This window comes from Podarcis melisellensis, assembly GCF_964234715.1.
Source record: "Podarcis melisellensis genome assembly, chromosome: 8".
Taxonomy (NCBI): Eukaryota; Metazoa; Chordata; class Lepidosauria; order Squamata; family Lacertidae; genus Podarcis; species Podarcis melisellensis.
The window spans coordinates 45587547-45613119 of NC_138540.1; the positions used below are offsets into that span (position 1 = coordinate 45587547).

At 39.7% G+C, this 25573-nt stretch overlaps 1 protein-coding gene and 1 long non-coding RNA gene across 2 annotated transcripts in view; one reads left to right on the forward strand and one right to left on the reverse strand.

The window, feature by feature from the left end:
- The first annotated feature begins 4468 nt into the window (after window positions 1–4468).
- The window catches only part of CMTM4 (CKLF like MARVEL transmembrane domain containing 4), a 42368-nt gene continuing 21263 nt past the window's right edge, over window positions 4469–25573 (forward strand). The window contains exon 1 of the mRNA XM_081920445.1: window positions 4469–5084. Coding sequence (XP_081776571.1) covers window positions 4899–5084 — 186 coding nt within the window. The 5' untranslated portion in view covers window positions 4469–4898. The remainder of the gene's footprint in view (window positions 5085–25573) is intronic.
- LOC309375409 lies at window positions 19439–19946 on the reverse strand. Its single transcript, XR_014170916.1, has 2 exons — window positions 19672–19946; window positions 19439–19641 (listed from the first exon to the last, which is right to left on the reverse strand). It is a non-coding gene; the product is annotated as an uncharacterized lncRNA (long non-coding RNA).

The window sequence follows — 25573 nt, forward strand, 5'->3', positions numbered from 1 at the left end:
CAATAACTGCCATTTTGGAGCGGACTAATGGCTGAGCCATTGTGACAATCTGCCAGTTTGTTCCATGAGTTAATTCACTGCTTCTTACAAAGCTGGGATGGGTGGGGGGGACTAACCACCAGCCTGGGGCCTAAGACCCAAACAATTTTGATGGTGGTGACAAAAAAGGGTGGGGATAATGACATACCAGTAGTTTGGGTGGTGAGCGTTAAGCTTTGTAGCTTGAAATGCTGTTAGTAAACAGGATTGTAGCAGCACTCACGACAAATCACAAGCATTACAATGCAGTTTTCTTTGAAACCCTGATGAAGTAAGGAGAGAATCAGCTTGTTCAGTCTAAAAGATGTGCATTTCAAAAGAAGCCTGAGCCCTAACATACATAATGATGGACCATGTGCATTTATACAAGATCACACACAAAGGGTCTCTGTTTACTGTTTAGATACAAAATATAAAGTACTGTGGTTTTCATATAGGTAACTTTTCCTGTATACAACATTTACATTTTTATTAAGCCCTTTTTGGTGCTTTGACATCAGCTTGTTGGGGGATTTTTGCTGTGATCCTATTTCTTCTACTTATTGGACTGAGTGGCAGGAACTGGGACATCACAAACCTCACTCCCTTTCCCCAGAGCAGAATGTTGTATTTTGAAATTGTTCTTTTTAAAACAAACAAACAGATGGCTGAAATCACATTTAAGTTTAAGGCATGCAGCATTCAAGATTTTTTTTTAAATGTGTCTGAAGGATGAAAAGACAAGATGAGTAGACTGAATTGGTGATTGATTTGCTGATTAGTATGTCTCACATTGTGAAGCTAGATATACCGTAATGAGAGTGGGGAGAGAAACCACTCAGAAGCTTATTGTGTCTATTGCTTTTTGAACAGAGGGCAAATAAACATGGGCCCATTATGTAGTGCTGATTAAGTTATTCAGGACATCACACCAGAGCAACAGAATGAACTACCCCAGGGATAGCCAACATGGAGCCCCCCAGATGTTATGGACTCCCATCCTCCTTACCCACTGGGCTCCAGGGGGGTTGTGGTACACTCCAGTTGTTTTGGCCTACATTGGCTACCTCTGAACTAGCTTCTAACAAACATCACCCATTTTATTTATCCAGTTGTTTTTTACTTTGTCTTTTGGCCCAAATAAGTTTCCAAAGTGGCATACGATTTCAAAAACAAAATACAATAAATGAAATAAAACATGTATACAGCATGCTAAAGATAGACTTACTTCAGAGAATTCTTAAAAGTCCAAATGAAGGCTTGGCCAAATAAAATATTATTTACAATTCATTGGCAAAGTATTAAGGAAGGAGTCAATTGGGCTTGCCGGGAAATGAAATGTCACAAATTGGGTGCCTATAAAGGTCATGAGTAATGTCCCATTCAACTAAACTTCTGATAGTAAGGGGACATGGAGGAAGAACTCTGATCTGGAGCACAGTGTGAGCAAATTCATCTGGTGTCCTGAGCTAAACCACCAAGACTTACAAGAAATGAAGAAACTGGTGTTTTGGAGTTTATCACTTGTGTAGTTTTAAACATCAGGGCAGTAGAAATCACAAATGTCCTCTGCAATTTAATACAAAAAAGCCTTCATAAATATGCAGTGTGCCCGGGAGAAAAGTGAAAGTTATTTAGATCAGGCAGCCTTTGATCGTTCTAAATGACAGCCTCACCCATCTCAGCTTTGCATCACTTTGGTGTGACTGTTTCCTTTCATCTCTGTTGGCATCCAGGCTTTAGAACCTTTTTACAAACAAACAAACCTTTTCCCAATATTTATAAACCTATTAACTATGGATTTTTACACCCAGATTTTAAACTAGGCAATATATATTTGGATTCATTCATTATCAGATGTGATAAAAGGGTATATAATTGGAATAAGGGTTTTAAAAATTATTATTAAATGTGCATTTTTCCCCAATGATGAGCATGTCCTGTATGCTCAGTTGTTTCCAACTAAGGGAACCAGAGATTATAGCTTACCCAAAATATCTTGCTTTCAAGAATTTTTTTCCAGGAAATAAATAAGCTATTTTGCCAGCAGCTCAAGTAGCCTTTTATTCTTGCCTTATGCTTGATAAAAAAAATGCAGTGAAAAAGGAAAAGCTGTCTCAAGTCCATTACACTGAACTTGGTATATCAACTGATGGGATCTTGGATATAAGGAACTTGAAGCAGATTTACATAACTTAGGTAAGAACATAAGAAGACCTTGCTGGATCAGGTCAATGGCCCATCTAGTTCAGCATCCTGTTTTCATAGTGGCCAACTTGTAGGAAACCTGCAAGCAAGACGAGCACAAGTGCATTCATTCTCTTGTGGTTTTCAGAAGCATAATTCTCTGGCAGTGGAGGCAGAGCATAGCCACCATAGTTAGCAGCCATTGATAGCATTTACTTCCATGAATTTGTTTAATCTCTTTTTAAAAACAGCTTTATGAGCTTTATGGGGTAACCATGGACCTTTTTATTTGTCCAGACTTTAATGTATAATCTAATGCTGTGACAGTTCTGGGTTTTTTTTGTGAGTTTTCTTGCGTTTACTGCCAATGTTAATTTTACAGTGTGTTTTTTTAATGTTTCATATCTCTGTATCTGTCTTTTTCTCACACACGTCACCTTAAATTCCTGTAATTATAAGGAAGGATAACAAAGGCATGTTTCAGAAATTTGTTCCAGAATTTCTGTCTTAAGATTCTTAGGTATCTAATGCAAGGTTTTATTTTATGTCCATTTAAACCGTAATGATTTAAATTCCTTCTTGTGTTCAAAAAATCCCAACTTATTTGAATTAATTTTGCAGATTTATTGCTTCTTGGCCTTTTGGTTAAGATATAGCTTTATAAACTGCTTCACAGCCAGAAGCTACTGCAGCAATGTACCATAATATAAAATAACATAAAAAGATGCAGCCTTAATAAACCAAAACACTTTTTTGGTGTCACAGTTCTATAAAATGGCTGGGTTACACTTTACACACTCCAGCGGCATTCCTGTATTTAAGATCCCATTTAAGAGCATAAAGATCACTTTAAGGCTATTCTGCTATTTGCTGCAAATGTGCAGATCCCAGAATACTTTACAGGTTATACATTCTTGGATAGATAGATAGGGATTGAAGGTTCAGTATTTCCTAAGAGTAAATTTTATTTAATGCAGCTGTGAAAGCTTACTGAGCATAGAAAGGCCTTAAAACACATGAATGGACATCTTCAAAGGCTGCAAAGGAAAGCAGGTTTTCCTTTGGATAAAGACAACAAAAAAACAGGAAGAACTGACTCATAGTGTTAAGAGTTAGTGGGTGGGTGCTTCGACTCCCCTAAATTCCTGGGTGCCAGATTCTCCCATAATTTTCTGGTGTGGTTCTAGTGGGTATTGTAGTTTAATCAATGCTTGGCTTATTAAGAGAGGCTGCCAGACACTGAATTTAGCAGTATCAAAATCTAGGCCAAACTAGTTTTTCTGTGCTGAAGAAATGACTTGGGAGAAGAGCCATCACAGAGAACAAAAGGCAAGGTGATGAGCCATTAAAAAGGCAAAGTCTCTCTGGCAGTCATCAATGGGGTCAGCTCCGGGTTAGTTAGCAGGACAAACGCCAGAGTTGGAGGGAGGGTTGTGGTTTAGGGTTGCAGCTGGCTTGGAGGCAAACTGGAGAGAAAAGTGGCAGCCCGTAAAATGCAGCAAGCTGAGCAGAGGGCCACGGTTGATTTCTGGTGGCATCCAAAACTGGCCATGGGAGAAGCAAGAACCTCTGGAAGTGTTAACGCTGCGTGTCTCTCCAGGTTGTATATAAGCCACGTATCATAAAGACATCTCTGCTGCGCCTTCCCTTCAAAGGAAATATAAACCTTGGGGTTAGTGCCTGGACCACTGGAATCTTCATGGAGACTGGGGTGGGGGTGTAACAGTGTATCAGCATTTTCAATGTTAAGTGTTCAAATACCTTTGACAGTACAGTATTTGTGGCTTTTGAAAACTTTGCAGGACGCAACTGACTGATGCGTCCTTGTTCTGCTCCATCTGGCGCCTAAGAATTCAACAGGTGAACCCCGCCTCCCCCAAATTAACTGTTGAATATGTGGGGAAAGAGAGTATATAAAAATCTCTCTGTGTATGTGTATTTGTGCATCTATATATTCGTGTGCGTGCGTGTCACTACCTATTTCTCTCTCTCTCTATTTACCTCGCGTTCGCGGTTGGCGGGGAGGGAGGAAATGGCGAGGCGGCGGCGACCTTCCTCTGCGCAGCCCTTGCCTTCCCCACAGGATCCGGGCCTGAGTCCAGCTCAGGACCTTCCCTGAGGGGGCAGAACCCTCGGCGGCTGCCGCCTCCTCAGCCGAGCCCCTTCTTGACTCCGCTTCAGGGCGGGCTTTCCCTCTTCCTCTTCCCTCCCTTTCCGCCGACGAGGAGCAGCGGCAAGTCCCGGAGGGAGAGAGGCAGGCAGGCAGGCAGGCAGGCAGCGGGAACGGCGGCGGCGTCTCTGGTGGCCGCAGCTGCAGCTTCACCTCGTGAGAGAGGCGGGAAGCGAAGACCCAGGCGACGCCGCCCGCTGTGGAGCTCCTGAGGCGGAAGGCCGGCCTGAGGGGAGGGGAGACGCCCGCGGCGGACGGGATCGAAGTGGGCAGGGCAGGGCGGTCCGCTTCGCTTCGGCAGCCTCGGCGGCGGCGACCCAACATGCCTCCCGCTTCCTCGGCGTTGTCGCCGCCGCCACCGTTGTTGTTGTTGTTGTCCTCGCCCTCCCCGCCCGCCGCCTGAAGCCAGGAGGAGACCTTCCCCTTCCTCTTTTCCTCTGCCAGCCGAAGTTCCCAGGCGGCCCCGACCCCACCCCAGGCGCAGGAGGAAGAGGGCGGCGGCGGAGGCAGCAGCAACCGCGACATGAGGCGCGCCGAGGACCTGGAGGGCTTCGACGGGGAAGCGTCGAGCACCTCCATGATCTCGGGCGCCAGCAGCCCCTACCAGCCCACCACCGAGCCCGTCAGTCACGGCCACGGGCTGCGCGGCCTCCGCTGCGACCCCGATTACTTGAGGGGCACCTTCGGAAGGCTCAAGATCGCCCAAGTGGTGGGTACCGAGCCGCGAGGGGGGGGGGAGTCGTTTGCAGTCGGGGGGGGGGCTCGCCTTTCCTTATCGCTGTTTCTAATTATTATCGTCACGACGGTTAACGTGTGTGTCCGCGTGTGTACGTACACACGTACACGCACACACGAGAGTTTTTGGGTTTAATATCGCCCTCCTGTGTGGGTCGCCCTCCTTCTTTTTTGAGCCATGGCCACATAGCATGGTGATTGCTGTTCCCACCCCCGCCCCCCCCCAGTGGAGAAGGCTTGTTTTTTCAACCCAAAAGATTCTCTCAGAGAGACTCTCGCGGATTCCCATATTTAGAGAATGGGCTTGGAGGCTCCAGATGTGCTGTTACCACTCCAGCCAAATACCACAGGGTTAGCTTCGAGTGTAATAGTAGTAGTAGTTACAGAGTGCCAAATCAGGACTGAAGCTCCCTGGGTGACCTTGGGGCCAGTCAGCTTGATCTACCTCCTAAGGTGGTTGTTAATTTTTTTTTTTAAGGTGGTGGACACACCCTGGGTTTCTTAGCCATATTTGTTGCTGGAGGATGGGGGATAAAAATAGCTGAAATGAATAATGTATTAGGCAGATGCCAACAAAAAAGGAGAGAAACCTGGGGTACCCTAAGGCTGCAATCTTATATCCAGTTTCCCAGGCTTGAACTGCGTTGAACTCAGTGGGATTTCTGTTTCAGCAGGCAGATTATAGATATAACTTTTTAAAAGATGTAACAGATTCATTGTGGCAGAAGCTTTCATAGACTAGCACACACTTTTTTTTCCAGATGCATGATGTGTTATCCAGTTGGTAGAGAGATGCAAATACACACATACCTGGGCGAGAGGGAGCATAGAAGACCTTGTAAAAAAATGGAGCAAAAGACCATGAAATGCATAAGGTGCAGTTCATGTATTTTATTTTAGCTAAACTGCTTACATTCCTCAACAGCTGGCGTCTCTCTGGCAACTGAGGATAATGCTTCTTGCATCAGATAAAATGCTAGTTCCCAAAAGCTTCTGTCACATAAATTCACTTAGTCTTTAAGGTGCTCCTTAAGGCTTCTTTTGTCAACTGCTACCAGACTTAGATTTAGAGAAGTAAACCTGCCTGACCCCTTTTGAGAGGAAGGATGGGTTACATTTAAAATAAATGCAGTATTCTATATTGCCCCAATCATCCCTCTTTGAAAATGTCTGATTTAAATGTAAGGCAAATTTCACAACTATGTATTGATTCTCTCTAGGTATTTCATCAGTAAGGTAACACTGGCCTTTCCCTTTCTATTCTTCTGACTGTTACTTAAGTTTTTTCTTTTTTGGGGAAGGATACATATTTCCCCATCTTTTCTGCAATGGTACCACCATTCCTTCCAGAGTTTATCCTGTTGGGCAGGAATTTGAATTAGGGAGGGAAAGGGAGCAAGCAGTTAGATGATAGGTGATGATTTATGTAATCTTTCAAGGTCACCTATTGTGACTGGATGAAAAAACAGTTAGATGTTAGAAGGTCACCTGTTCCATCTTCTTACCCTTTCCTGTTTTTCTAGGGTGTGTTGGGTGGATATATTTGCACGGTCTGATTTCTCATCTTGACCCAATGATTCCTGTCATCTTCTTAGTCTTTTAAGTGTGACATGCACCCAGTCTACTTCTGGGATAGGGAACTTGTGGCCCTCCACATGTTGTTGTCCTGTCAGTGCAACCCAGCATAGCCAATGCTTATAAATGATGGGAGTTGTAGTTCAACGATATCTAGAAGGTCAGAGTTTTCCCATCACTAATCTACTTAGTAGTCTTTTGATCTATATAGACTTGTGCCACAATATGTCTTATGTATGCTTACTCAGAATTAAGTACCAGTTCAGTAAAACTCTCATGTAAGTTGCACAGAACTGCACCATTAAAATACTTTTATCTTCATGTTTCTGTGGCCCTTTGATTTGGAGGAGTTAGAAGTACCAGGAAAATTTCATTTATGGCTACAGCTGTTGGGGGGGTATTTAATTTGACTTCCATCTACATACATTTTGCAAACACTTGTAGAATATTTCTTTGCTTAAAATTCTGCCTTTAAATACCATTGCCAGATACTGGTCAGGTGATTCATATGTAGGTGTTCAAAAGAAGCTTGTAATCTAAAGGGGAAAAGGGTAGTGCCTTCTACATACTAAATATGTTCTTGAGAAACTATTGTTTTAAAAAGCACAAGCTGACATATTGTAGCCTCTTTGTGATAAAAAAGTCTCAATATCCTTGTTCTGATAGATCATAGCATTGATAAGATCAGCTGATTTAGCAAGGGTTGAAATCAAGGTTTGCCGACTTGTACTTTACTGTGATCAGACAATTGTTGATCTATCTGCATGATCACAAGCCATGTGGATCAAGTGCAGTGTGACTTCAAAATGTTTCTGTGGCTGGAATCAGTTATGATGGCCCCCATTGTTTTCTGGCATAAAAGATGATAGTATAAGTTGGGAGTCATAAAAATAGTTGTGGTAGATGATTATTAAACGTGAAAAGTACAGAATGTGATTAATGTTACAGGTTACGTACAGAACTGCCTCCTCATGTATAGACCAATTGCATCTTCAAGGGACACCTTGTTAGCTGTGCCATGAACTGCAAATTGCCACCTGTCAGAAACAGGCCTTCTCTGTGGTGGTACCTTTCCTCTGGGATGCTCCCCCCCAAATTATTTGGGAACAATGACAGTAGCATGCTTGGACATTTCCTGAAAACACACCTAATCCAAATCATTAACACTGAATTCTACTGACTTTTTACAAAGTAATTCTGATATTTTATTTTATTTTTAAATGGTTTTAGTGTATGTTTTTATGTTGTGAACGGCTTTGATTTTTTAAAATAGTGATATAAAATATTTGTGTATTGAGTCTGCTATAGTATTGTTTATTTTTGTGAACATTAGCTTCTGCTTTACTGGCTTGGTCCCATTTTGTGTTTTGCTAATTGTAACCTTTTAGTGCACCTCAGATTTATATCCTAACATTGTGTCCATATTCTATCTTTCATGTGTCTCTTGATGTAAATGTAATTGGCAAACGGATATGTGTGTGAGAGAGGGTATTTAGACTGGCTTAGTGTTGCTTGTCTTTGTGTGCTTTGCTTAGGTGCCACTCTTCTTATCGGTGTGTTTAAACAATGTGCTGCTGGAATACAGGCTATTTTTAAAATTACATTTCAAGCTCAGAAGTACAGATCAAAGGAGCACAAAAAAAATGTTCTGACAGTAAACCATAGTTTGGTGTTGCATGCATAATCATCCAGGAACTTTGGGTTTGTGTACTTTCTCTTCCCATTGCACACCATACCATGGTGATTTTATGAGTTATGGCTCGTAAGCAAACCCCAGCTAATATTGGACTGGAATAGCTTGACCACCGTGATTAATGTATTGGTAACCTCAAGACTTGATTACAGCAATGCACTATTTGTGCAGCTACCCTTGGGCCTGGTCCAGAGGTTTCAGCTGGTACAAAAGCTGCAGTTAGGCTGTTTATAGGGACAGATAATGTATAAACGGCCCTATAAATTTGCATATTTTAATACTCATAATTCTTATTCCAGTTGTTGGGCTTGAACTGTGTTTAGCTTTAGCAAGAGACATAAAAGCATTCTGGATGGTCACTGGAATGTATCCTGAATAGGAAGGTCACTTAGGACACTGTTCATGTTTGAAGGAACCATATCATTAGCCACACCCATATAATTTATTTGTATCTGTATTCCTAGAATAGTGTAGGGTCTGATAATGGGAGACTCTAGTTCTGCGAATTTGTCTTTACTGTAAAAAAAAAAAGCTTTCTGCATAAATTTATTTGGAGTGGTATTTAAATACATGTGTGATCCAGATAATTTTACTCCTTGTTTAGATACGGGATGGCTGAAGGCCCAATTTTCCTTTTCCTTGGTTCCCTGGTTTACTAGTTTTTGTTTGTTTGTTTTTTTTAAAGTGCTGCTAACTTTTCCATTCGTTTAAAATAATTTTAGGATCTGTGTATGTTTGGAGAAACCTCTTAGATGACAGGTTGGTGTGTTTCCATAAGTAGGGAAGCTACCATTGGAAGGACCCAGCCTCTTAGTGCCACCCTTCAGACATTTCTATAAGGCTTTATAGGTCAGCACTTTGAATTGGGTTCAGAAACAAATTTGCAGGAAGTGTAGTTGAGCTAGAATTGGTGTTTATGTGCTCAGACAGCATGGTCCCAGTTAATAAACTGGCTGCCAAATTTGGTATGAGCTGCAATTTTTGAACTGTTTTCAAAGGCAGTGAAACAAATGTCTTAACATCTTATTTAAACTCAGACCAGCGGCAGAGAGTTCACAAACAAAAGGTGATTGCTGAAACTATTGTGTCAGCATGCCACAAAAATGTATGCTTTTAAATGGGTACTGATGGAGACGTCATTCAGAGTTTACTGTGACCATGGAGTGCAGTTATCTGAGGAGAATTTTGAGTATTTCCATTTCCATTTTAAAGAATAAGTTTATAGCCCTTATATTTAAGGAGCAAAACATGAAAACTTGGCAGTCAGAAGCATTAATCAATGAAAATTTCAGGGCATGTGAAATGGAAGGAGTAGCTGTGTGGCTTCCTTTTATACCATAAAAGACCAGAAAGGTTTCAGTGGCAATTTAGAACTTGGTTAATTCTGTAATGCTTAACTTGCCTTTCTACATAATATGCCTCTTCATACCAAATATTCATTTATATCAGGGAGCAGAGCAGACATAAACAAATGAGCATACAGATACCCACAGGAAAAATCATGGCCACCTTGCTCCTCCCCTGGTTCTGCTGCTGCTATGTTATTGAGAGCTTCATGGTTGGCTTATCAGCCCTATATCGGGAAGTTTTTAATGTTTGATATTTTACTATGTTTTATATGTGTCATAAGCTGCCCAGAGTGGCTGGGGAAACCGAGCCAGATGGGCAGGGTATAAATAATAATAATAATAATAATAATAATAATAATAATAATAATTTATTATTACTATTCTGTCAGAACCCAGGGTCATGATTTGTCTTGATCCAGAAAAAGCAAGTTTTGTTCTTGACTTACCATTAATGGTTTATCTACAGGAGATAAACTACAAGCTGGTGTTGGGATGTAATGATAGCTCTGGGAAGTGCAGCAGTTGTGGGACAAGGTGAAGAGTGAAGCATTGCAGTTTTCTCTGAGTTCCTGCATGCTCACACAATGATAACTTAGCCATGGTTTGGCTTAATGTTATGTGCAAACTGGGACAGTTAGATAATGTTATTTTTCATACCAAGTTGGTGGTTGAAAATAGAAATGATCTTTGTGAATATTCCATCAGATAGGGGTTTCCAGGGCTCAGTTGAGAATCATTCCTCGTGTGATAGCTTTCCGTCAGTGTCTCACTGACTGTTCATATGACCCATTTCCTTGAGTTCAACATTTTCCCATGAATCCAACTCCTGTTTTTCTTATCCCTTCACAACACAGACAGATGTGCATTGTGCACATCTTTCCACATTGTGAAGCCATGCAAATTGTGTGAAATTGCTTTTGGAGCTGTGGAATGCAAGGTTTGTGATTGAAGAATATGAAATTATTTTTAGAGCAGAATGGGACTCTTACTGTGATCTCCAAATGTATCAGAAACAAATTATTGGTTGTCAAAAGCAACATGCAAGCTGCCTTGTTCTGGTTAAAATTAAAACTGCATCTTCTGCTAAATTGCAGTCTAGTGTCTTCATCCGGGGCATATCCTGGGTGTTAACTGGGCTTCACTGACACCATTTGATTTAAGATTACTAGGCAAATGAAACGCTTGATACTGGAAGTTTAGGAGATATTCTAGTTGCAGGGGTTCTGAACAAGTTGTACATGCCTCGGTCATCAGTGTTTTCTGTGTTCTCTAGGATTCATTTGGACTTGTTTTGGGTGGCTAAAGAAATAACAAGTGGAAATTTGTATCTTTCATACCTTCATTTTGTTAGAAATTTGTGATCTTTTTGGAAAAGATCTGCTAGAGGCCTCCTCACCCAATGGAAAAAAAAATGATATAGTTAGTACTATTACAGCTTTGGAGGCCTTCTGACATGTTATTGGCAGATGGCTTAAACATTATAGCGGGAAGCTTCAAAACTGTAGAGAATATGAAATATATATAAACCAGCCAGTGGAAGGGTGTACTTTTGGGACATAATTTGAAACACATTTGTGTGGCTTTGTTTCAGCCAAGGGTAGAAGGTAGTTTTTCAAAAGTCCTTTGAAAAAGCTGCTGAAGTGTTCTGAGTGTGTCCAAACCACAGTCAAGAGCTATTATTTGAGCAGTCCAGGATTTTAATGCACTTATCAATATCTCCTGTAGTGCATTACTTCCCTAAAGCATGTCATGTTCTATAGATTGTAGCATTGAGTGCCTGTTTTGAATTGTTAGCTACAGGTTATCTGGTAGAAAATACTGTTGCTGGTATATTGAACATGTTGAAGTAATTTGCCACAAAGCTTTCTCTTTCTCTGCCCGACTTCTTGCTTTTGTATGTGTGTAGGCCATGCAGCCAGGCATTTTGGCTGGCAAGGTATTTTCGTTGTGCAAAGTTAATGACAATCTCTAAACCTCAAATAGGTGGAGTCCTCTCAGCCTCTTATTGATTTGATTTTAAAGTTTGCATTCCACAAGCCTAGACTCTGTGTTTCTTAAAGGGAACTCTTGCTGCTTGAAACTAGGGAAAGGGACATAGTGTACAATTATGACTGTGGTCTTTGGATTTATTTATTTATGGCTCAATATTGCAGTAAGCAAAGGGTTAAAGAGGATGTTTAGATGTTGCTGGCACAGAATCACTTCTGGTTGAGTTACAAGTTTGACCTGAGATCTGTGCAATTGAGTCAAATAGTATATGTCATGCTCTAATGAGTGAGACATTTGGGAAAGGAATGGGTGAGAGTCAAGAAAGAATAGAAGTAGTTTCAATACGCTTTCTCTGCATTCTGAGTTTGTCTTTTAGGAAAATACTGATGAGCCTATGACCCACCAGATACTACTAGAGTACAGTTCCCATCACAAGTTATGATTAACTATGATGGCTGGGAAGACTGAGGTGTATAGGAATTGGAGTCTGACAATATCTGGAGGGCTACAGTTTCCCCTTCCTGCTTTGGAATGTCTGCATCTAAAAGAGATATCTTCATATGGCTGAAATCCACAAGATCTTAGGCTGCTTTCCTCATCCCAGCAATCTCTTTGGAGTCCCAATGTTGCATCTTCATCCCAAGCATTTAACTTCCACTATTTCACTCAATTTCCACAAACAGCAGCTTCTTCACTTGGTTGCTATTCATTCTATTCTCATGATTCCTATTCATTCTATTACAGATAAAAAGTTAGTGGAAGGTAACATCAAAACAAATGGAATATAATATGAAAGAGAAAAAGGTTTAAGCATCTATTCAGATAATCTAAACAAAGTCTACTTTATTTAACTTCTTTCATGTAGCCCTAGTGAAGTTCCTTCTATTATTTTGCTATCCCTCAATACTTAGCCATACGTTTGCCATACTTAAGGATTTTTGTAGCCTATTTAATTGTCCTTTAATTGTTTTTTGCCCTGTACTTGAATGAGATTGTGCAGTCAACAGTTGAACTGAGCTTTATGTGGCTATTTGTTGCTTTAGCTTTTGAGACTTGATGCTTCTGTGGATTGGTAACTACGCAATTAAGTACCCGAATCTTCAAATTATAGCATATTATCCTGTAGTGCCTCTTGGACATGTTTACAACTTACTAGAATTAATTACTTTGAGAACCTTCAGGAAGAAAAAGTGTTGTCCTTTTGATCTCAATTAACTACAACATGGGATTGAGAATATATGCTACAAAAATGAAAGAGTATTTTGCTATAATAAAAGCAGCAAAGGTCCTGAAAGATATAGGATGTAATGCTAAGGATTTGGGCTTCACAGAGAAGATCTGAGTGAAGGATATGAACTAAATACTTTTCACATATTTTCTTTTTTCGTTATAGACTGGTGTAGGGAAAATTAGGCCCTGGTGGGTGAATGTTGTCCTCCAAGCATCTCTATCTGGCTTTTGGAATTTTCCCTAATAATAATACATTTGTACCCCACCCTCCCTGGCCCTAGGCCCCACACTTCACTTGGCCCTCTTCATGCCTTCTTGAGAGTTTTTGCATTTCTAGAATGTGTCCTTGAACTTGAACAACTCATGCTTGCAGGGAGGGAGGATAGAGGGTGTGTGTGTAGAAACTATTCTACTACAAAGGTAACATTTACATTCATTGCTCCACCTAATTTACCTTCTGGTCCCATCTTGAAGTGGTATGTAGCCCCCCAAAAGGTTACACAGAAGGGAATACAACCCTCAAACTGACTCCCCCCCCCCCCACTTCTGAAACAGACTCTTGGATACAGTTGCAGAATCAAGCATGCTATCTTTCTGTAGCTTTCTGGTGGAAAATATTTTAATAGCTTGATAGTATATTTGCTGGAGCTCAGTTGTCAAACATGGAAAAACAGTCACTCCTAGTAAAATGATTAGCTGTGCAGATAAGCTCTCCAAATTTAATTCAACCTTGAAAAAAATCCCTTGCCTTGTCACCTCTAATTGTGTTTTACTTGTCACGGTCAACCAGGCAGACAACTTTTTACAAGGCTTCCTTCAGTTTGAAATTAAAAGATACAATAGCTTTCTAGCTAAGAGAGAAAATAAGGGTTTTGTTGTTGTTGTTATTCCTTACCCACTGTAGACCCCCAGCCAGGTACTTGGGATCCCCTGCATTTTCCCTTTTGATATTTTAGTGAATAGTGCTAATGTCACACCATATATTGTTCATTGAGGTGTTGGTATACGATTTTTTTTCCAGTACAAGTGAACCAATATTTCATGAATTGTTGGTCAAACTTTTAACCCCTATAGTTGTTAATTTTTCTCTTATTTTGTGAACTTTCTTCCTTTTATCACCTTCTCTGCCACTTTAATTCACTTCTCTGTATACCTGACCCCTGCTAATGTCAACTTTTCTAAAATCAAAATGAACAGGGAAAGAGTCGTCACCCACATAACCTAATATAGGCGGAAGCTGTTTTTTGTTGCCCCATTTTTTGATTATTAAGTTTGAAGAAACTCCTCAGATTCTGCTATGCTGAAGTAACATGTAGTTCAAAAGCAAGAAGTGTTTCCTTTAGTCTGAAAAGACTTGCCATTTTACAATTTGTTTTAAAAAGCAACTAAATCAAACTACTTTTCATTCTAAAATATTGCATTGAAATATTAAAGTTGGAATCCTGTACATACTTACTTAAGCGTTAAGCCCCATTCATGGTTGAACTCATGGAAACTTACTCCCAAAAAAGAATGCAAAGGATCAGGCTATAATGTTGACAGTCTTATCAGGCACATTTAACTGAAAGTAAAGCCCCATAACTGATGATGGTTTACTTATTATACCACACCCATCTGATTGGGTTGCCCAAGCCATTCTGGGTGGCTTCCAACAAAAATACAGGAGGGGAAAGCATAAAAGCTTCCAACAACAGGGCTGCCTTCAGATGTCTACAGAAAGTTACATACTTGTTTAACTCTTTGACATCTGCTGGGAGGGCATTGCAAAACTACTGGGTGCAACTACGGTCATACCTTAGTTTTCAAACAGCCTAGTTCTCGAACGTTTTGGCTCCCGAACGATCGAAACCCAGAAGGACCTCAGAGATGTATCTCAGTTCATCTTGAGGCTGAATCATTTGGAGTCTGGACCATCAGTTGTTGTTGTTTTTTGTGTGTTTGCAGGTGTTTATCTCTTAAGAGATAACACACTGTGTCCAAAAAACATTTTTGTTTTATTTTGAGACTTACTGTTTCTAGTTCACTTATTTGTAAACAAATGCTCCTGGAGCATGTATGGAGTCGCATCTTGATCAGTTATTCTTTCAAATTAAATTTCTTTAAAACAGTAATTCTGGTATTTACTTAAGCTCAGTATTTAATGAGTGCAAAAACTGATTGTTGAAGTTTTGTGCACTGTATTTCATTCAAAGTGCTGGTGCAGTCATTCAATATGCAAAGACAGTATTGAGTTTTAGAAATGGCTCCTCATTGTTTTAGGGTTTCCTGGCCCCTGATCCACATCTATACCTATAATTAGAAAGCAATGTTCGACTTTGTATTAGATACTGTTGTAAATAAAAATATGCCCTTTTCCCTTATGGGGTATCCAAGAGCCCATACAGAGTCCTTACATAGGTTCCCTATTGGTAGGAGAAAATAACAGAGGCCAACTAGAGAATATTGAGAAGCAAAGCAGCTAGTAAGCTTGATCTTTATTGATCTGTTGCAACAGGGTGCTCCCCTCACACGCAGGAGAGGAAGAGGACCCAGAACAATGCTGTGCAAGGGTTTATAAAGACTTTTGAAATTCCCATTCTGTAGATCAAGACCACCCCCAGAAACATTATGCATACATCACAGAAGGGGTGTAACCTAAGACCACCCCTCAGATACATCCCACCTACATCACAGAAATTTAAATGTTGTTTTTCTCCTGTTACAGTTTATCTCCTGTCTGGCAAGTTACTTGATTGGATTTCCTGGGGAGCCTGGCCATTCTTTTGTAGTGGTAAAATACTTATTTCCTGGGCCAGGTCACAGGCTCACACCTTGTATCTTAAATGTGTCCTTAAGACAGGATTTGTGAGGAAAGAGACAATGGGGAGACTTTTCCATTTTGACCATGCAGAGAAACATTTGCTCAGTTTAGGAATCAAAATGGTTCCAGGTTGGCTTTCCTGTGCTGATCTATGTACATGTGGTTATGAACGTTGCCATATATCTAAGACCATAAAATTCCTATCACATTATCCCCCCTTTGGGGCTAGAATTTTTCTTAAAAATTTTTGCCCCACAAATAATAACATCGTATGTTGTAAATGGATGCCTTTGTATAAATATATCATATAAAAATAACATATGTTGCATTTTGTTACTAAATTACTTGTGGCATTCTAGCTCTTGGGAGAAACATTTTCTCAATAGTGGCTATGCTTTACATTTAGCAGGAAGGTCCACTACTGACTGAAAAATGCAGTTGGTGTTTTGTCCTTTGCCATTTTTGTGTGTTTCTCAGGTGTCAAGCTAGCTCTTCTGTGGTCTCACACTGGCATAGTGCTACAGCAACACATCCTGTCTGTTGAATCCCCTCGGGGCTTTTATTTTAACCATGTCGCCTGGCACTCACCATAGCTGCCACAGGTTTGGACATATCATGAGAGAGATGTCTTTGCCTTGGCCTTTCTATGGGATTTTATTTTATTGGCGTTGGTCTTGCACTCATGGGAGGTTGCTCACTTGCACTTAAAGACCAAAAAGCTAATTGCAGCCTGGATACACTTGCCCAATTCAAACTGAGTCCAATTTGAATTTAATTTGCCCCATGGTTCTCAACTTATCAAAACAAACTGTTAAAAGAAAACCATTCTTAAAAAGGCACTTGTCCAAATAAGTCAATTTAACTCTATAAGGGATCATTCCTGCTAAACCAAAGCATATACACTTTTCTTGTTATCTGGGCTTTCATGGATCCTGAAGCTTCTCCTTGGTAAAATTAAAATTCGGTAGAGAAGAGTAAGCACACAATTTGGTTGTCCAATTGAGATAAAAAAAATGAGAGCAATTATGCGGAAAAAACCTTAAGATTCACTGTGTGCAATCCGGGGGAAATACTATATGAAAATGATATGCAGATGTTAGCAAAATAAAATAAAATAAATAATGTGTTGGAGATATAAACAAAGTGAAGGAACCTAATTCCACGTATGGTGGAGGTCCTCAAATAAATAAAATTTGAGACATGATCTACACCAATTTCCATTTGGCATTCTAATCAAAACATCCTAAATAATAATAAAGAGTGTTGCTTCAAAACTACCTGATAAAATATGGTTCCAAGAATAATACTTGGTTGTGGTTAGATTAATTTCACAGCTATACGGGAAATCCAAGATTAATAAATAAATACAGAACAATTTGCTACTTAAAGACAGTACTGAATCTGCAAGGGATTCAGAGAAGTCATAGAAGGGATTCAAAATAGTTTTCTGGAACATTAAGAAAGTGACTGCAAAGAAAGAAAGAAAGAGTAAAAACACAATTTCTTTCTGGGAACTTCGTGTATAGAAAAAACAAAGCAGACAAGCAAATATGATCAGTTGACTTAATCTCAATATAGCCTGATCTATCGGAAAGCATGTAATATATGAGAATCCTCCATGAAAAAACTTGGGGTGTAAGGAATAAGACATTAAACATAAAAACAATTACACACAAAAATAGCCCCCCCTTTGTGGAAATCACTCTGTCAAGAAACATTTCAACATTCCTACATAATAACATAATACAAAAAAACCTAATTAAATATCAGTTGCATATCTTGAGACAATTGTGATCTTCTACGCATGTATATTCTCAATGCTGGAGCACATTCTTGCGGTTCAAATTGAGAAAATGTCCTTGCAATTCAACTCCTCCCCCCTTTGTCAGCCCCACTGCCCCGTCAGTCTATATCCTTTGAAAGAGATAGCTGTGGGCATTTTTTAAACTCTGGTAACTCTGGTGTCTGTTGCAGGTCTTGTGATGGCGAAGAACTGAGTTGAGGGGTTGTTGCTGCTTTTTCATAATTGCACCTCTCTAGAAGTGATATCCTGTAAGGGGGCAGGGTTTTGGGGGGACTTAAAAGACAAAAGGAAGGATCAAAAGCCCCTTCCCCAAGAAAATCTCCTTGAGTTATTAGCTGCAAATAATAAAATCTTAGCATGTTAAGCATTTTACTCAATTTAATATTATTATCACATTTTCATATAATTACTGTTATTATCTGCTAAGTTTGTTTGCTTTCCTTCACTTAGTTTTTGTTGTTTTTTTATATTATTAAAATAAAAAAATTACTCCACATGTATAGAAAGAGAACTGTAAAAAATACAACAAAGGTTAAAAAATTAAAAAAGCAAAAAATTAGATTACCAGTCAGATGAAAACAGACTTGACACAAAGACATCAGATTTAGAAAAGAATTATTAAATACAAAGATATTATCAAAACCACACAGATTACTACTGGACTGAAAAAATGGGAAAACAATGGGGAAAATATCTTAAAATTCACCATGTGCTATCTGAGAAAAGAACTTCATGAAACTGACTTTCAACATGTGATGAACATGTCCCCAAAGTAACACACACACACACACACACACACACACAAAATGACCTATGAGGAACCAAAAATAATAATACTCAGGCAAAAAGGTAAACAAATACCATTCCACAAACAATGTTTGGTTGTGCTTTGATTAATTTCATAGACATCATGGAAAAACTGATTAAATAAATGAAAACAGATTATTTGTAACCTAAAGTGTCAAAGCCACAAAGAGATAGAGGGAAATAAACTAATATAGCAGGGATTCAGACTTGTTTTGCTGAACAGAAAGAAAGTGACTGGCTTTAAGGGAAGAAAGATGAAAAGAAATACAAATGCAATTACTTTTTATAGAGTATTTAAATCACTGTTTGCATCCCCTCATTATCATTCGTGCTGTGGGGAAAAAGAAGGGACAAACACTTTGTTAATGGGGTTCACATATTCTGTTAAGAGGGAAAATTATTTCATGTGAGAAGTCAGTCAGGAAATGCTGTTCCTAAAATGCATAGGCATACACACACACACAAAAAAACTTATAAAATTTAAATCCCATTGGGGAGGCAAACTACTCAAGAGAGGAACTCACAGTGGGAGTGCTTTGATATTTACCTGTGAAAAGAATTTGGCATGTTAGATTTGAAACTTGGCAACCTCTTGATTAAGTAGCCCTTGGAGCAAAAGACACATTAAGGGTGATTTCCCTCAATGGTTCCAAGTTTTACATAAGGAAATTTGGATAGGTTTCTCCCTGCAAGCACATGCTCTGCAAACCTCCTCTCCCCCCTTTCCCCCCCTCCTTCCTCTCTCTCTCTCTCTCTCTCTCTCTCTCTCTCTCTCTCTCTCTCTTTTTTTTTTAAGCTGATCTAGCCTCTGTGCATGTGCAGAGTTCATGTCTCAGCAAACCTTTTATACTATTGAAAATGTTGCATCTTTTGGCTAAATTAGAATTTGAATAAGGGAAGGGAAGGGTAAGGAGTAGATTTTAAAAATAGGGTTAGATTTTAAAACAAAAAAGAGAAACTCAGCAATTTAAGTATTCACCAAAGCTAGCAATTCCAGCCCAAGCAAAGTGACTGCTTCCTTTATGTACAGGAAAGGGCTAATATCCCTTTGGCCATTCGCGGAACAATCTGCCACGCCCTTACATTCTCAGTCATTTCAGCCTTACCATTTGCAGACAAAATCTTCTGCCCTTTATTTACAGGTATGGTCAAGGCGCATTCTACCTGATTATATTAATTTGTATGTGCTTAAACTTTGAGTAGACTTTTAAGTCTGATTTCTGTAAATAATAGACAAAATGATAAACACTGTAATCACTCAAATGCCTGATATCACCAGTTCTGCTTCAAAACATCACAGCTTTCACCTCTCACCTTTAAAAACAAAGAGCAAATCTGGGCTGAATTTCAACTCATCAGCCACAAATTGGGAAAGTTGAAAGGGACCTGGGGTCATCTAGTCCAACCCTAAAATAAAGGGTTCATAGCAAGATTTGTACTACCAGAAACACACACATACTTATGTACACAGACACAACTGGGGAAGAGACCACAAGCCATGCGCCTATCACAAGCCATGCGCCTATCATGTACTAAGGAAGAGGAAAATAAAAGTACCCAACTTTATACAGAACCCTTTTAGCAGATCTTGAGATTAGTTTGAGTTTACTTCCTTAGACTAAAGAGTACATTTTTCCTAAGATAGGGAGAGGATCTCTTATAAAGCATAGTTAAAACAGCCATAGATTTGATTTAAAAGGAATACAAATTGACAATTTTTCCTGAACTTGCATAGGAATAGTAAGCCTAATCTATGCCCCCCCCTTGCAGTTTCCTTTAAAGGAAGCTTACTCGGGAGTAAATTTACCTGGCACAGAAGTAAGAAGAAGAAAAAAAAAACAACCCTGAAAGAGACAGAATGAAACAAGGGGGGGCATTTTCTAAGAAAAGAGGCCAGGAAGTCTTATAGAGACTGATATCAGGAGCCTTACAATAACTCTTCTGTCCAACCAAATTAAAGTTAAAACTGGACTCAGATATTTTTCAGACCATATTGTTAGTCATATGCTTAAGGAAATACAGACACTGCATTTTAGCTTGAGAGAGCAATTGTGCTCAACTAGGCTTTTTGCAGCAGAAACATTAGGTTAACTTCACATTCCAAAATAGACTGGAACACAGGTGTACTCACAAACTCAAAAGTTACAACAAAACATTTACCATTAGACTTAAAATCACCCTCCTCACTTAAACTAGAGGAAGGAGGTGGGGTAATCCTCCTTTCAGAACACAAGTAGCACGTATACAGGATTTTACCACGTGGGAGGAAAACTCTCTTTTGGAGCCTCTCTCAAATAACAAACATTTGCACACTTCATTCTCCATTTTGTCTTGTTTAAGATTGATAAGGCTCAACATGGCTTCCTTAGATTTAGAATTTGGAGCAAGCTTGCATTTTTATTTTAGATGGCACATTTAAGATAAGCAGCTGCTGGATGTTACCTAAGTACAATTTAAACACAGAAAAAACGTTTCTTAAACACAAATTGAAGGGGACTGTCAGAGTCCAGGCCGGAAATAAGCACCACTAGGCTTCTTTCCCATCAGGAGTCTGCAGGTTCATTTCTTTTGATTGAGGTGCACCCATTTTAAGAATTTTAATAGTGCTAGCTTTTACTTTTATACTGCAGCCGGGGTTTTATCCCCACTTTTCAGGAAACACAATAAATAACCCACAGTAGACTCAATTTGGACAACTCCGAGAATTAGTACTGTGACACACCGCCGTTCGTCTGGCCTGACTTACTAGGCTGGTACAGCTGTTGGCCTTTCCTGGCTACTAAGCTAACAGTGCGGTCAGCGATCTCAAACCCCCCTTTGGTCATTTCTCAGCCAGGGAGCCCACAGCAACCTCCTGCCTCTTACAATCTAACCTGAGAGTTCCCTACTGGACGCTTGCGTAGCGCAGTGCCAGATTGGGACTCAGAAATGACAAAGAAGGAAAGGAATCAGGTGCCCTTGCTTTCTCTGCTCACAGGTCATCTCTAACAAAGATCGCCATGGCAGAGGTGCGGCTGCACCTGGGAGTTATAGTTTTCAGTACAGAAGAAAAAGCACGACCTTTTTTCTGGGCAAAACTCCGAAGGAATAGGTCGGCATATAGACTGTAGAAGGGAAATGAAAGAAGTCACACACAACTTTTGCCTGGGCATACTCCGAAGGCTAGGGCTGGTGTTGAAATCAAGGGGACGGAAAGGAGGAGAAGGCAATTTTTATATGAGGAAAAAAATAGAAATTTTAGATTTGAAGGGAAAAGGAAGAATTAAAGAATTTTGGTTGCTGTGGTTTAGAGAACCCAACCCACTACCCGTGTTTCCTACTTAATACTCACTTCCGCATGCGCTGTTCCTGGTGATCCCACGATCTCTTGACTGGTTGTTTAAGGCCGGCCTGATCAAGCGTTGCTTCCTCTGGTTAGCCCCGCTGAACCTCCAGTTATTTCCAGACCCTGGGATCGATGGAAGACTGGCTATTCCTCCTGGCAAACTGCCTGGTGCGCGCTGGATAACCAGTCCTTCCTCGCTTCCAGAATCCGGGTAACCAAAAGTCCCTTCGTGCGTGGTCGCCATCTGTTGTAAATAAAAATATGCCCTTTTCCCTTATGGGGTATCCAAGAGCCCATACAGAGTCCTTACATAGGTTCCCTATTGGTAGGAGAAAATAACAGAGGCCAACCAGAGAATATTGAGAAGCAAAGCAGCTAGTAAGCTTGATCTTTATTGATCTGTTGCAACAGGGTGCTCCCCTCACACGCAGGAGAGGAAGAGGACCCAGAACAATGCTGTGCAAGGGTTTATAAAGACTTTTGAAATTCCCATTCTGTAGATCAAGACCACCCCCAGAAACATTATGCATACATCACAGAAGGGGTGTAACCTAAGACCACCCCTCAGATACATCCCACCTACATCACAGAAATTTAAATGTTGTTTTTCTCCTGTTACAGTTTATCTCCTGTCTGGCAAGTTACTTGATTGGATTTCCTGGGGAGCCTGGCCATTCTTTTGTAGTGGTAAAATACTTATTTCCTGGGCCAGGTCACAGGCTCACACCTTGTATCTTAAATGTGTCCTTAAGACAGGATTTGTGAGGAAAGAGACAATGGGGAGACTTTTCCATTTTGACCATGCAGAGAAACATTTGCTCAGTTTAGGAATCAAAATGGTTCCAGGTTGGCTTTCCTGTGCTGATCTATGTACATGTGGTTATGAACGTTGCCATATATCTAAGACCATAAAATTCCTATCACAATACAAAAATTGTAATTGAAACATGATATCCACTTGATATTTGTGCCTTTCCATAAGGTTTAACAGGAGAAACCAAAACCTCTAGTAAGCCTGATAATTTCTGTTTTACCTTTTGGCCAAATTATTATTATTAATTTATTTCGCATAGTGCTTTTAATGGAGTTTGGGGCTGGCACAGGAAATGGCAGGGCAAGCTTGAAACTATTCAGCATTTTTGGTATAACTGAGAGTGCTCTTAGTATTGTGGCCAGTATTTTTTATCTTTTTTGCTTTTGTTATAAGATTCTGTTTTCTAGACCATTTTGCCTTTTAAGGCATGGCATCTGAGGGGGCCATCAGATTACAACTCTGGATTCTTAGGATTGTGAATACTTTTATCTGAGCTGTTAAAATTCTTGTATAATGGGGTCCTTTCAGGTCACACTGTGCTCCTGATTATTTTCTCATTAAAATACTTTTCCTTCTCTGGCAATGTAATTTGAATACTTGATATTTACTTAAAAAAAATCTTAAAATAAGACTCCTGTATAAAGTTAGAGTTCTTAATCTAAGGACATAGCTGAGTTTCTTCTTTAGTCTGTGTGACTTCCTTCTGATGTAACAATAAACTATGGCTTATCATTAAAGGAACTAGCCACAGTGAACTTTGGACTAGGACTTCCAATCAGAAGGTCGGTGGTTTGAATCCCCGCGATGGGGTGAGCTCCCGTTGCTCGGTCCCCGCTTCTGCCAACCTAGCAGTTCGAAAGCACCTCAAAGTGCAAGTAGATAAATAGGTACCGCTCCGGTGGAAAGGTAAACGCCATTTCCGTGCACCGCTCTGGTTCGCCAGAAGTGGCTTAGTCATACCGGCCTCATGACCCAGAAGCTGTATGCTGGCTCCCTCGGCCAATAAAGTGAGATGAGTGCCGCAACCCCAGAGTCGATCATGACTGGACCTAATGGTCAAGGGTCCCTTTACCTTTACTCCCGCTCCAGTGACCGGGAGGAATAGTTTGAAACGTCTCTTTTCCATTTTAGAACAATCAGTTAAGCTTTAGATTCAAATCTAGACAAAATGTGGTTAGTTTTAACTATAGTTAGTTAAAACTATAGTTTTAACTATAGTTAGTTAAAACTATAGTTTTAACTATAGTTAAAACAAGTCAGCTTCAGACAAACCTCAGTTGGGTATAACTGCAGTATGTTCAGTCCTGGGCATAATGCTGAAATTGAAAGCTTCTGATCTCCTCATAGCCATACTGAAGGAGGAAACACATGAATCCAGAGCTTGTTCATGCGGCAATAAATTGTTGTTCATCGCTACGTCAGTGGGTTTTAAAGCTAAGAAAAAGTGTGAAGTCCTATGAATGTTTCAGCTCTGTTGCCTCCATTGCTGTACATACAAACTGGAACATTGAAAGCCTTCTCTACTTAAAATATCATTCGTTAAGGGCCGGGGGGGGGGGGACTTTAGAAGAAAACCTGTTGTATCAAAAGTGGCTATGGAGGAGAAAGGAGATGTCTTGTGTTTACATTCATAAGCTTATAGAGCCACAGCAAAATATACCTTCACTGCTAATGCAGAGCCTACCACAGATCCAAGAAAAATGGCTTACAAGGAGTTATGAGTTACCTCACTTTATCCTCGGTGAAAGTTGCTTCAGAGGTTTCTGTTCAAAGTGTGGGGGAGGAGTTTTGTTGAAAATAAAAATTCATACTTAGATTTTACATGTAGTTAACAGCATTCATCAGCATACCTTATGCTTTGGACAAACTTTATAATGAAGAACACATGTTTATATTTCAAATGCAAATAACAGAATCATCATCACCATCAGATTGAGCAATGGCACTGGTGACATGGACTATTATAATATCCAAGAACATGTGAACAGTATTTCTCTGCATACTTATGCCTCTGATTCCACAGTGTACTGTTAATTAGAAACAATAAATGCATATAAATGTATATAAAAATTTAATAATAGCACTTTACAAATGCAATCCTATTTTAAATATAATTTTCTAAGATGTGATATTCTTACATAATAATATATTTAGTCTCTTCATCAGCAATATGACAACAATACTTTTAAATGGTTGCTAATTTTAGTGTAGTTGAAAGGAAAATTTTCACCAAGAGGATGCCACAGGGCAACATCAGACTTCATTGCAAGCCAAATAGCCAAACTGGCAAAGCAGCTGCTAAACAACAGTTGGTTAATATTTGCACTACTTGTATACTTTTTTCAAAGGATGGTAGATCAAGTATGACAACTTATGATTGAACTATTAAGAAATCTTAACTTAAAAGTCACAAGAGTGAAGAAGCATATTTGTCAGAATAAAGCAACAACAATGCCCATGTAACTAATTTAATTCCTGCCTCCCCACTATCAAACAGCAGCCGTGCATGACAGTGTTTGCTATGGCAGACAGCCCTTTGGAATGTTTTGGGCTTTGATTTGCTTGCCTCAATAAATATATTTAACATTTTTTCTGGTACAATTTCACATGTTGCAATTACATCACAAAACAGTTGTGAGGCTTCCACTGAAAGTAAGTGGGACTGTGCCATGTTTTTTGTTGTAAAAAGGAATTCTCCGTAACGCATGTAGGTGCTTTTTGTCAGGGGTGAGGAATCTGTTGATGTATTACAGGAACTAATTGGATTGACTCATTTTATTGCATTCCTGTGTACATGACAGAGGACTCCACGGGTAGAATAAAAAAAGTGCACCTATGGACATGTGCAAATCCAGCCCTAGTGATGCCAGGTGGAAAATTAATCATATTTTTGCTGTGATGAAAGATAGTTTCCTCTTGGAGAGGCAGGGATGCACTGAAGCCATATTACTGAAATATTTGTATTTATGCCAGCTGTGTTAGATGTGAGAAATGCACCCGCTTTACAAGGAATGAAGCCTATTTAGATTTAGACTATTGAATTGGCCAAGTTAAATGAAAGCAATAAATCTAAATTT